General features: G+C 35.5%; 2 protein-coding genes across 2 annotated transcripts; both read left to right on the forward strand.

The window, feature by feature from the left end:
- The first annotated feature begins 6063 nt into the window (after positions 1 to 6063).
- On the forward strand, positions 6064 to 7403 carry LOC133783989 (L10-interacting MYB domain-containing protein-like). Its single transcript, XM_062223551.1, has 2 exons — positions 6064 to 6449; positions 6541 to 7403. Exons 1-2 carry the CDS (start codon positions 6102 to 6104, stop codon positions 7123 to 7125), a joined length of 933 nt encoding a protein of 310 aa, XP_062079535.1. The 5' UTR covers positions 6064 to 6101; the 3' UTR covers positions 7126 to 7403.
- On the forward strand, positions 7382 to 9234 carry LOC133785022 (protein ALP1-like). The gene is made up of 4 exons (XM_062224283.1): positions 7382 to 7867; positions 7954 to 8185; positions 8263 to 8694; positions 9122 to 9234. The coding sequence occupies exons 1-4, from the start codon at positions 7382 to 7384 to the stop codon at positions 9232 to 9234; spliced, it is 1263 nt and encodes a 420-aa protein (XP_062080267.1).
- Positions 9235 to 12627: the final 3393 nt, after the last annotated feature.

The following is a 12627-nucleotide window of genomic DNA, read 5'->3' on the forward strand; positions in this document are numbered from 1 at the left end:
TCGAATTCCCATTAAAGGTATGAAATTCTAAGCTTTTAACTTTGATGTTTTGGTTGGTTTCTGCTGAGTTTTGATGGCTAGAAGTGGTTATGGTGAATTTTGAGATTAGGGATGAATATGCTTGAGTTTTGGGTATTTGGGGTGCTTGGGATGAGTGGAGTGTGTTAATAAGGTTGTTTTTGAGTTTGGTGAAGGTTTGGAGAAGTTTTGGTTGAGTTTGGTTCGAGGAAATCGCAGGAAGGAAAACTGAGGTGGTGCCTGTCTGTGACTAGCGCTACAGCGCTAGCCTTTGGGCGCTGTAGCGCTAGGCCAAGCTTTCTGGGGGAAATTGGTTCTACTTGTTGTGCTGTAGCGCCCTCCTAAGAGCGCTGTAGCGCTGCCCTGTTTCCAGAAAGGGATTATAGGGTTATTTACAAGGGTTTTTGACCAAAGGTTTGGGGTTTGGTTCCACCACCTTGTTTGGTGGAACTAGGTCTTCCCAGGGGCTCGGGATTGGTCTTGAGGCTAGGTTTTGGACTTGAGGTTTGGTGATGACTTTGACCTATGGTTTTGTTTAGGTGAGCGCTAGGGCTCGAGAGGGATCGTGCTCAAGGAGTCAAGTGATCAAAGCTAGCGAATTGAAAGGTAAGAAAACTGCACCCGGTTATATGTTTGTGATGGGACTAAGTCCTCCCAATATTTGTATTATGTCAATGATGGTATCATGCCATGGGACATGTGATAGCGGCCTAAGGGTGCCGTACACAATATTTGCGCACAGGGCGCGGCTTGGCCATTGGTAGCCGAGGACAGCTTAATATTCACTAAGCTCGGTTTAAGCGGGCCGAAGTCAGTGGGATAACGGAGGGAGCGGCCTGAGGGTGCTAGCCCTAGTTATCATTTGTTATCTGATATATGATATGAGTTTATATGTTTAGTTTGTGGAATATCTGATTATACTGAATGCTTATATGGCTGAGAGTATGTGATGCGATATGAGATATTGAATTGTCTGTTGATTGCTTATGCTCTGTTGTTGTGTTTTCTTGCTGGGCCTTGGCTCACGGGTGCTACGTAGTGCAGGTAAAGGCAAAGGCAAAGGCAAGTTGGACCAATCCTGAGATGGAGAGCTGCGGGGTTGAATGTACATAGCCAGTTGTTTGATCGCCACGATCGAGGAGCGGACCAGGACAGGGATTACCTAACAGTCTGTTTTGCCTTAATATGGCTTGATATTGCATTTAAACCTTATGTCTTTTGTAAACGGTCTTTAATCTTGACATTTTTGGAATCTCGTGTAAGCAGGAAATGTTTCTTTATGAAAATGTGACTTTTGAGACCAAAACGTTTTTACCTTAGTTCCTTTATAGTTTCATTAACACGTTCTTAATTAAATGACTTGATTAGCAAGTCTAGCACTTTATAAATACACAGTGTAACGGTCTTGGCTATCCAGGGCGTTACACAGATGCATGTTAATCACATATAACACGTATTGAGTGCAGTTTTCTAACCTCACGTCCGAGTAAACGTAAATAAGAATGACCCTTAAGCACGATCCCGCTTCCGAGCCCCTAGTGATTCCCTAGTCACAACCATAAAATAAGATTGTATTAATAACGAGCGAATAAAGGCTTCTAGACTGAGTCCTAGCCTCCGGGACCTCGAGTTCCACTAAATGGGGTAGTGGAATCGATCCCGAGCCCTAAGGAAAAGGTTTCCATTCAAAACAAACTCCCCAAGGCAAAAATGCCCAGGCGGGCCGCAACCTGACCGATCCTAAGGCTGCACTTTAAACAATATAGATAAGAATGTCTTATAAATTCTCTAAGATTAATTTGACCGACCCTAAGGCGGCACTTTAATTGTTAGAAAGTTTTATCGTGGAAATTAAACTTTATTTTATGTGTTTTAATTGTGCTCATGCATCACGTTTAATTTTTGATACTTTGATATTTATTTTTCTAAATATAATAATATTTGTATTTTTTTTATTCAAAAAATGTCTATCTCTAGTAATCCAATCACTGCTTTAATCACACAAGAAAAATGAACTGGTGATAACTTCACAAAATGGAAATCAAATATGAATCTATTGTTGGTTAGCGAAAACCACAAGTTTGTCTTAAAAGAGGAATGTCCTGAAGAACCTAGCGCCACTGCCCCGAAACATATTCAGGACAAATATGATGCATGGATTCAATCCAATAACAAAGCTAAGTGCTATATGCTTGTAAGCATGAGTGATATCTTACGAACAAAGCATGAATCCATGGAAACTGCTTTTGAGATACTAGAATCTCTTAAGGAAATGTTTGGGTGCCAATCTGATCAAAGTTGTCATGAGGCTACTAGAACCTACATGAATGCTAAGATGAAGTGCGTGAGCATGTCTTGAACATGATCAGTGTACTCCATGAAGCTGAGACGCACGGAGAAGTTATGGATGAAAAGACACAAGTAAGCATTATACTTGAGTCTTTAACTCCTGCTTTTTCTACATTCACAACAAATTATGTCATAACGAATTAGAATTTAACATGACACAATTGTTGAATGAATTGCAAACTTTTGAGTCTTTGAACAAGACAATCTCAAGTCAGGCTGAAGCAAATGTTGTTGAAGCCAAACCATCTTCTTCTAAGAAGAAGAAAAGGAAAAGCAATAACAATGGCTACACACCTAAAAAGGACAATCCAAAAAAGACAAAGAAGTCATCTAAGGCACCCGAGAACAAAAATAACAATGACCCCAAACAAAAGGCACCCAAAGGAAAGTGTTTCCATTGTAATGTCGATGGTCAATGGAAGAGAAACTGTCCAAAGTATCTCGCGAAGCTGAAAGAGAAAAATAAAGGTAAATTAGATTTACTTGTACTCGAAGCTTGTATGGTGGAACATGATAAATCATCATGGATAGTTGATTCTGGTTCCACTAACTATGTTTGTTCTTGTTTGTAGATGCTTGAGTCTGCAAAGCAGTTGGAGCAAGGAGAGATGACTATGAGAGTGGGAAGTGGAGCACTTGTTTCAGCTAAAGCATGTGGAACAGTCCATTTAAATTTTAAGAACAATTTTCTAGTTTTGAATAATGTTCTCTTTATTCCTGAAATTACTAGAAACATTATTTCTTTATCTTTGTTACATGAACAAAATTTTGGCATTTATTTTTATAATAATGTGATTTTTATTTCAAAGAATAGGAACAATATTTGTCATGCAAAACAAAAAGACGGACTGTACATGCTTAATCCAATTGAAAAATCGCCCAATAACTCTGAATTATTCAAATAGCCAATCCACAAAGTAAAAAAAGACAAAAGGTTTCTAAAGAAAATGACACGTATCTTTGGCACTTAAGATTATGTCATATTAGTCTAGATATGATAAACCGGTTAACTAAAGATGGACCTTTGAGGGAGCTAACAGTTGGAACCCTACCGGTTTGTGAATCCTGTTTAGAAGGAAAATTGACAAAACGACCTTTCACTTCAAAGGGAAATAGAGCCAAAGAACCACTAGAGCTTATACATAGTGATGTATGTGGTCCAATTAACATTCAAGCTCGAGGTGGTTATGAATATTTTGTCACATTTACTGACGACTACTCTAGATACGGTCACGTCTACCTAATGCTTAAGAAGTCAGAAACTTTTGATAGGTTTAAAGACTTCAAAGGCCCCGTTTGGAATGGCTTTTTGAAAAGCCCAAAGCACTTTTTAAAAAAGCTATTGACTAAAAAGTGTTTGGTAAAATAAAAAAATAGCTTTTTTAGGAATTTAGGTTAAAATTATAGCTTTTTATCAAAGTTGGCCCACACCAACTTTGAGATTTTAGCTTATACGGGAAGCTGAAATTGTGGTTTAATGATATTTTTTTTGGACCAAAATACCCTCATTTAAATTAGAATTATTAGGTCTTCTTTTTCAATCGTTAAATCTTCTTCACCTTGCCTCACCATTTCTTCTTCCTTCTTCCTCACGGTCTACACTTCTCTATCAAAAACTCCAACACAATCAAGTCAAGGTATTTCTCTAACTTTTTTTTTTGAATGCTATATTAAACACAGATTTATTAATATTATTATCTGCTTGGAGTGTTGGGAGCGGCACGGAAAAATTCTGATATGTGTATGCAGATGCATCCAATTTTTGATTGATTTTTGCTTTCCATAATTGTTTGCTTGGAAAGAGAGAGATGCAATGGAATGATAGCAAAGATCCATATACATATACATATACAGAGTACTGTAAAAAAGTAAAGAAAAAAGTAAAAGTAAAAGATCCATATACATATACGAAGTATCGAAGATGATCAGGTTTAGGCAATATTTCATTCTTTATACATCACTTAAAAATAGAGTACGCATTTCTGTAAAATTATATAATTTTATAGAAAAAGCAAGATCATAACTGGGAGTTGGAGATGATGATGAAAAAGGTTGAGATCTTTCTTTACCTTCTCCACAAGTTTAATAGCAGATTAGAAGAATTTATTTGATCTGGAACTGCTATTGTGACTAAAACGAATCATATATGATATGGTAGCCGAGAACATCAAACACTTCATTGCAAATCCAAAAGGTTTGGGCCAGTAGTGCTTCCACCATTTGTTGTTGGGTTCACCATCTTTAAAGTTGTGAAGAACTACAACATCATCATCATCACCAAAACATACATTTAATTCTCTCAACACATCGGGTGCCTTCCCTTCATAACTCCTCACCAACTCCATTAAAGCTGTTCTGCTTTCTTTCAAACGAATTACAGTTTCATTTTTCTCTCTCTCTTGCCAACACAACAGCTTCTGCACATCACAACATTGATCATTATAATCTAATATATAAATATATATAATGTAAAAATATAATATTTTATGAATCTTATTACCTGTTGAAACAAAAGGGTGTTCTCAACTTGCTTCAATGAATCTCTTATGGCAATCAAGCTCTGCCTCTCCTCAACTGGGATCTGATCTGCAACATTGCACAAACGACCATGCTCTGAGCAAAACTTGCAGAGCTTAATACTCTGCTCGATTTCGCAGTCGAGCTTACCATTTATAGCCCAAGCTCTCTCAATCAGACATTTCAAGTCTTTATTCAACTCCATCAATGGCCTTAAAAATGAACAATATTGCTCATTCATCTATAATAAATAAGTATAGCCACACCCTTTATAGCTTTCTGTTGCTATTTTATTCTTTGTCTCAACTTTTCTCAGATTTTCCCAGCTTTTCTTTTCTTTTCTTTTCTGTTTTGCTTGCATGTGGTTGAATGGTCAAGACATTAAGAATATAATGGAACAAATCATTCTAGCCACTTTTTCTCTTTTTAAAAGAGAGAAGAGTTGTTTGTTTAGCTAGAAAAATGAGGGTTAACATGTGAATAATTCATCATCATCAGACGTGTGTGCTTGTGTTTGTATATTATATTAAGAAAGGATTTTATGAGGATTAGTTTAATACTTTCAAATCTCAAACATATAAAAATTTAAATAAAAGGGAAAGTAAGAGTAAATAGAAAGAACACACCCATCAGTTTATTTATCCTTAGTCGAATTGGACACGCCATCTTATCTTACTACAACAAAACAAGAATCTTAATCAGTACAAAAAGTAGTGTATAGTATTTTGTCTAATGAAACAAACAACTTGAAAACCTTATACAAATCTATAATATATCTTATATATATATATAGTCGAGTTGGGGATATATTTTGTCTAACAATATCTATAATTAAAATAATTTCATTTATGGTTGTCTGCTCCCTCAGCCGAGAAGTGGACATTAAAAATACAATTTTTACATTCAAAGATGAATCATTTATGGTTGCCATATACATAACAAAAATATCTTTTTAGTTCTTTTATTTTTACTTAATTTTCTCACTTCAAAAGTTGATTTATAGTAACCTTTTTACATGTATATGAATGTACATATGTGTGTGTTTTATCTTCTCCCAAGGGATTCTTTAAGAATTGTCTTGAAGTTGGATATGTTGAACTTTAGTTGAATTATTTAGTTTTACATAGATGGTAGTGATTGATAAGAGTTGTTGCGTATATGGATACATCATTTTACTTTTGTATTTTTTTGTATACTTATCATTTCACTTTTATTAGATGGAAAATGAAAATAATATTTGCACCAAGAGTGACGTACCAAGAAGTAAAGCAATATGGAATTCAGAGAGTTTGAATTTTTTCTTAGACTTCTGTATCAAAGAGGTTGATGATGGGCATCGTCCTACTACTTATTTAGATAAAGTTGGATATGTAAACTTGATTACAAATATGAAGAAAGCAACTGGAAGAGATTACACTAGACCACAATTGAAAAATAAGTGGGATGGATTAAAAAATGAATGGAAGCTTTGGAAGCAACTCAAGGGAAAAGAAACTGGCTTAGGATGGAATATAAAAAAGAATACAATTGATGCAACCGAAGATTGGTGGAATAGTAAATTACAGGTACATTATAATCTTGTTAAATATTTATATGAAACTAAAAGACTTTTTTTTTTCATAAATGTTACATTTAATTAACAAATTTTTTTTGTAGAGTCATCCCGATGCTGCAAAGTTTCGCATTCGGGGAATTGAACCAGAGGTAGAGGAAAAATTAGATAGGATTTTCATGAACACTGTTGCTACAGGAGAGTATGCTTGGACACCTTCATCTGGAATAATTCCATCTGAGTCTGAAAAACCTTTTAACAATATTGAAACCTTACATGAACAACTTGAGAGTAGTGACGATGATCTAGAGATGCCTAATACTGATAGATTTCTTAGAGAGAAAAATAACAAGAGATTAGCCGAGCCACTTGAGAAACAAAATAAAGCAATGAAACATGGAAAAGGAAAAATGAAGAAGACAGGGCCTTTAATGATATTTGAACAAATTGGTCGCCTTGATGATGCTGTGGAGACAAGGAGTAGAAATATTGAAACAGCTAGAAAGGAGAATAGTATTACCGAAGTTATGAAAATTTTAAATTCTTTGCCTGGAATTGAGAAAGGGAGCAGCTTGTATTTATTTGCAACTCGCTTGTTTATCATGAAAGAGAAGAGAGAGATGTTTGCTTCATTGGAAGAACCTGAGTTGATGCTTACTTGGCTCAAGAATGAGCATACTCTGGGATAATTATAATACTATGACTTATAGTAGTAGTAGTATTTATTTTCTAAACTTTGTGTTATGACGTTAGTATATGTTTATTATGTTATTTCTTTACAGACTTTTTTTTTTAAATTGCTCTCAAGACTTGGTGTTGTCACTATTTAATATAAATATGCTTTATTATGTTTTTCACTTGCATTTGTTATGAAGACTTTATGGCTATTTGGCATGTATTTTATATACTCTTTAATATACACAGGTTTATTTTAAATTAGAAATAATGGCAGACACGGATGAGGAGATTGAGTTACAATCGGCGTCTATAGCTACATACTTTGTTCAACATTATTATACAACATATATTGACAAGACACCTTGTATGAATTCTTCTCAAACTGGTCATATGTGGTTGATGGAAATATTAAAAGGAAATGAAAGTAGATGTTATAGCATGTTTAGGATGGAGAAAGATGTTTTCATTAAATTATGCGATGAATTGGAAGCTAATTATGGATTTAAGGGTTCAAAGAGAATGTGTGCTCTTGAGATATTAGGCATGTTTTTATTTACATTAGGTCACGGTGCTGGAAACCGATTAACACAAGAGCGATTCCAACACTCAGGCAAGACAGTTAGTCGATATTTCAACAAGGTTTTAGATGTTTTATGTCATATGAGTGTAGATGTATTAAAACCACCAGACCCAAAATTTAAAGATGTTCCTGAAGAGATATTGAAAGATTCTAGATATATGCCTCATTTTAAGGTAAGTCATACTTTAAAATTATACAATTTTTTAATAATTTTTTTCTAACTAGAGTATATTTTTATAATCTTGTATTTTTTTTCTAGAACTGTATTGGTGCAATAGACGGTGTACATGTGAATGCTGTAATTCCACCTGAAGATCAAGTACCATTTGTTGGTAGAAAAGGGATACCAACTCAGAATGTCATGGCAATATGTAATTTTGATATGCAATTTATATATGCATATGCTGGGTGGGAAGGTTCTGCTCATGATACAAGAATTTTCTATACAGCTTTATGTGATTCAACTTCAAATTTTCCAAAACCTCCCCAAGGTTGTCATCTAAACACATTTATAAAATATTAAAGTCTTTATAATTTTGTAATTATATTTTTATATTTTATTTGACAGGAAAATATTATTTAGTGGATGCGGGATACCCACAAATTACAGGTTTTTTAGGACCATATAAAGGCCAAAGATACCATCTACCACAATTTCAACGAGGTAGCAAACCTACTGGTTATAAAGAGGTATTCAACCAGGCACATTCTTCTCTTCGAAGTGTTATTGAAAGAACTTTTGGAGTATGGAAGAAAAGATGGAAAATATTAAGAGATATGCCTAGTTATCCATATCAGAAGCAAGTGAAAATAGTGATTGCATCAATGACCTTGCATAATTACATTCGAAGGCATGCAAAACGTGATCGACATTTTGAGAAAATTAGAGATAATCCATATTATTGTGTAGAAGATCAAACTAATATTGAAGATGAAGATGAGACAGCTAGAGCTTCAAATTTAAATGAAATGGACAATACTAGAGATCTGATTGCTGCAAGTTTAATGGGATATAATTAAACTATATTCTTATCTATTTTATTTTATTTAAGTTTTGTATTTTGTCGAATCAAATTGACTAAATTTAAATTATTTGTTATGATCAAAATTTATAATAATTTAAAAATAGACAATATTTATGTTGATTTTTTATTTTTTAAAATTTAATTAATCATTTTATTATACGTATATATTAAAAGAATTAAATATTATAAAAAATCATTATTATTTTTAATAAAATAAAAAATAATTATAAATATGTTAATATGTATAAATTTATTCAAACAAAATTAGTTAAATACATATGATACCTATTTTGGTCATTCTGTATTTAACAACTATCTAATAATCTAGTTTACCAAACACTTATATACAACTTTTCCAACTCACAGTATTTCTAAAGTTATAATTTACCAAACACTCAGCAGCTTTTTCTCACAGCACAGCTACAGCTGCTTTTTCTCACAGCACAGCTACAGCTACTTTTTCCCACAGCACAGCTGTACCAAACTGGCCCAAAGTCTTACTGAGAAGCAATTAGGTAAATCTTTAAAGAAACTATGATCTGACCGTGGTGGTGAATATTTGGATTCTGAATTCAAAGATTTCTTGCTGGAGCATGGTATTCTATCCCAACTCACAGCACCTGGAACGCCACAACAAAACGGAGTTTCGGAGAGAAGAAACCAGACTCTGTTGGACATGGTCAGGTTTATGTTAAGCTACTCTTCACTTCCCTTATCATTTTGGGGATATGCACTTCAAATGGCTAACTACATTTTGAATGTAGTTCCGTCCAAAGCTGTGAAAAAGATACCTCTGGAACTATGGAATGGAAATAAACCTAGTTTACAACATTTTCGTATTTGGGGTTGTCCTGCTCATGTGCTAAGACCTAAATCTGGAAAACTGGATTCTAGGTCTGAAGTGTGTATATTCGTGGGTTATGCTCCAGAAACAAGAGGTGGATATTTCTATAGCCCAAGTGATCAAAAGGTATTTGTTTTGACAAATGCAACCTTTTTAGAACACGACTATATGAATGATTTTAAACCTCGGAGCAAAGTAGTTTTAGAGGAACTAATGACAGATAATATTTCATCTCCATTCTCTTCATCAGTTAATGATAAAACAACCAAAGAAACCATATTTCTTGAAAAGGAAAAATCGGTGCAACGTCGTAGTGGGAGGATTGTGAGACAACCCATTCGTTATGAACATGAGGCACACATTCTTGTATCAGATACTGAAAAGAGCGATCCATTGAATTTTAAAGAAGAAATGGAAGACCCTGATGTTGATAAGTGGCAAGAAGCCATGAATCAAGAAATGGAATCAATGTATTCCAATTCAATCTGGGAACTTGTAGATCTGCCTGACAATGTTAATGACATTGGATGCAAATGGAACACCACAACAAAACGGAGTTTCAGAGAGAAGAAACCGGACCTTGTTGGACATGGTCAGGTCTATGTTAAGCTACTCTTCACTTCCCTTATCGTTTTGGGGATATGCTGTAATGCCCCAAAATCCCTAATGTGGTTTGATGGTTGGATTAGTAGGCTGAGAGGGACATAATTGATTTATTAGGCCATTAAACTGTTATATGCATGTTTTGTGAATTATATTATAATATGATGTTAAATACATGCATGTGGGTCCACATTTCATGACAGGGGTATTTTGGTAATTTGGCCCGTTGAGGGCGTAATTGTGTATTTCTATGCATGTCGGTGATATATTGTTGAGGCCACATTATAGTGTGGATTTGTTCAAGCTATTCGACATGAGACGATCTTTGAATATTAATTAGCGGTTTAGTCATAACGGGATTAAGTTCGAGGCCCGGGGTGAGTCTCAAGTTGTTTTAATGATTAGAACGTTGCCAAGAATTAAAGGGTAACAAGATATGAATTATTGGTATTTGAGAATATCGAGAATAGCGAGAATTGGAGGGTGTTAATTATGATTAACGAAATAGGTTAGAAAGGACGATTTTACCCCTTGGGAGTCTTTAGAAACTTTTAAATGACCTAGGGGCAAAATAGTGATTTCACCCCTAAGATATATATCTGCTTTTGGATTGTAGAAACTTGTAGAAAACAGAACCAAAAACAAAGCTGCTTCACCCTTCCTCACGTTCATCATCTTCTATCTTTCTCCTTTGGAGTTTTTGAGCCCAAATTGAAGAATCAAGCTAGGAAATCAAGGATTGGAGTTTATAAACTTAGTTCATCCATTGAAGATTGAAGAGGAATAAAAACCAGCTTGAGGTAAGAAATCATCCATGAATTTTAAGCTATGCTCTGTTTTTCTTATAGTTTTCAACTTATGGATTTTGATGTGGATAGTTGGGAATTAGTGGAGGTTTTTGAGTAAGATTTCTTGGGTTTTGATGAGGGTGTGATGTAGATGAAGTTTAGGGGTTGAATTGGATGTTTTGGTAGGGTTTGGGATTGGTTTGGAGGGTTGGTTTCAAAGGAAGTCGCAAGGAGGGAAAACCATAAATTTCTCTGGTCTAAAGCTGGCGCCCTAATGCTATGCAAGGTAGAGACTTGGGTCTTTCTGCTTTAGGTCAGCGCCCCAGTGCCATTTGGCAGCACCCCAGCGCTAGGCCAATTCCAGCAAATCTCATTTTTAGGGCTCCGGATGATCTTTACGGCTCGGCGGTTGGTTCCCTTACCCCATTTGGGTAGATTGAGATTCCCGAGAGTGCGGGATTGATCCCAGAAGCGTGGTTTTAGATTGTGAACCATTTATTGATCTACTTTATTAAGGGATTCCAATTGGTTATGACTAGGTGACCGCTAAGGAACTAAAAGATAGATTGTTCTCAAGGGTCGTTCTTTTATTAATTCTCGCTCGAACCAGAGGTAAGAAAACTGCACCCCATATGTGACATGCGTGGTTATCCATGAGGCATGTTGAATGTTTAAATGTGGACATGGATTGATTATTAGATGCTTAGCGAATCTTGCTCACTTGTGCATGGTACTGACTGAATAGTCAGAATTGGCAAAGGTGTTAATATCAACTGTGAAGCTGTGACTCATTAGTCAAATTCGGCAGTGGTACTGGGCACTGGTCACACAGTGCTGACTCATAAGTCAGCAACGGCCTTAACGTGTTCAACGCAAGCCAACAAAGATTAGATCTAATCGATATCTGCATTAAATGACTTAGAAGAGCATTAATGTTGGACCGACCTCAAGTTCGATGAATACTATAAGCACTTATCTAGCCAAAGGCTAGTTACTTAGAGCCACAGTGACTATTTAGTCACATGGCTGTGGGTGCCAAGCCCCGTGTGACTTACCCAACAGTCACGCATCTATTTAAGCTAGTGACTTGCCCAGCAATCACTCATCTGTTTAAGCTAGTGACTTGCTTGTCAGTCACTCATTATGGTTTACCAGAACCTCAAGTGATATTCACTCATCTGTTTAGAGCTATAAGCTCTATGTGATTATAATAATAATCATTTGATAATATTTATATGCATTACTGTGTTTTCTTGCCGGGCTTTGGCTCATGGGTGCTATGTGGTGCAGGTAAAGGGAAAGAAAAGCTCACCCAGCCTTGAGTGGAGAGCTTAGGTGGTGATGTGTACATATGCGGCTGCTTGACCACCACGGCCAAGGAGTTCTCAGAGGAACTAGGGGGTTTACCCTATTTTTTTCCTGCTTAGGTCGGCGGGTTGTAAATTTCAAACTGTAATGACTATTTTGCATTGTAAATAACTTGTAAACGTTTTTATGGGCCCATGAGCAATTTTATGTTTTAAATAAAATATATCCTTTCCTTTTGATTGGTTTTCCACCTTAACCTATTAATAACACCTAGAAGCACGTTTTTAACCAAAGAACTTGGGTAGCGAGTTAAATTCACGGTTCAACGTTCACCGTAACGGTCTTGGGGTAACCAGGGTGTTACA

This window comes from Humulus lupulus, chromosome 6, assembly GCF_963169125.1.
Source record: "Humulus lupulus chromosome 6, drHumLupu1.1, whole genome shotgun sequence".
NCBI lineage: Eukaryota > Viridiplantae > Streptophyta > Magnoliopsida > Rosales > Cannabaceae > Humulus > Humulus lupulus.

Bases quoted from the DNA above. Each gene is read 5' to 3' on its own strand.
- LOC133785022 (XM_062224283.1), top strand. From the start codon at position 7,382: ATGGCAGACACGGATGAGGAGATTGAGTTACAATCGGCGTCTATAGCT. The intron at 8,186-8,262 runs GTTGTCATCTAA...TTTATTTGACAG, and splicing joins TTTTCCAAAACCTCCCCAAG to GAAAATATTATTTAGTGGAT. The intron at 8,695-9,121 runs GTTTAATGGGAT...AACACTCAGCAG, and splicing joins TAGAGATCTGATTGCTGCAA to CTTTTTCTCACAGCACAGCT.
- LOC133783989 (XM_062223551.1), top strand. From the start codon at position 6,102: ATGGAAAATGAAAATAATATTTGCACCAAGAGTGACGTACCAAGAAGT. The intron at 6,450-6,540 runs GTACATTATAAT...TTTTTTTTGTAG, and splicing joins GGTGGAATAGTAAATTACAG to AGTCATCCCGATGCTGCAAA.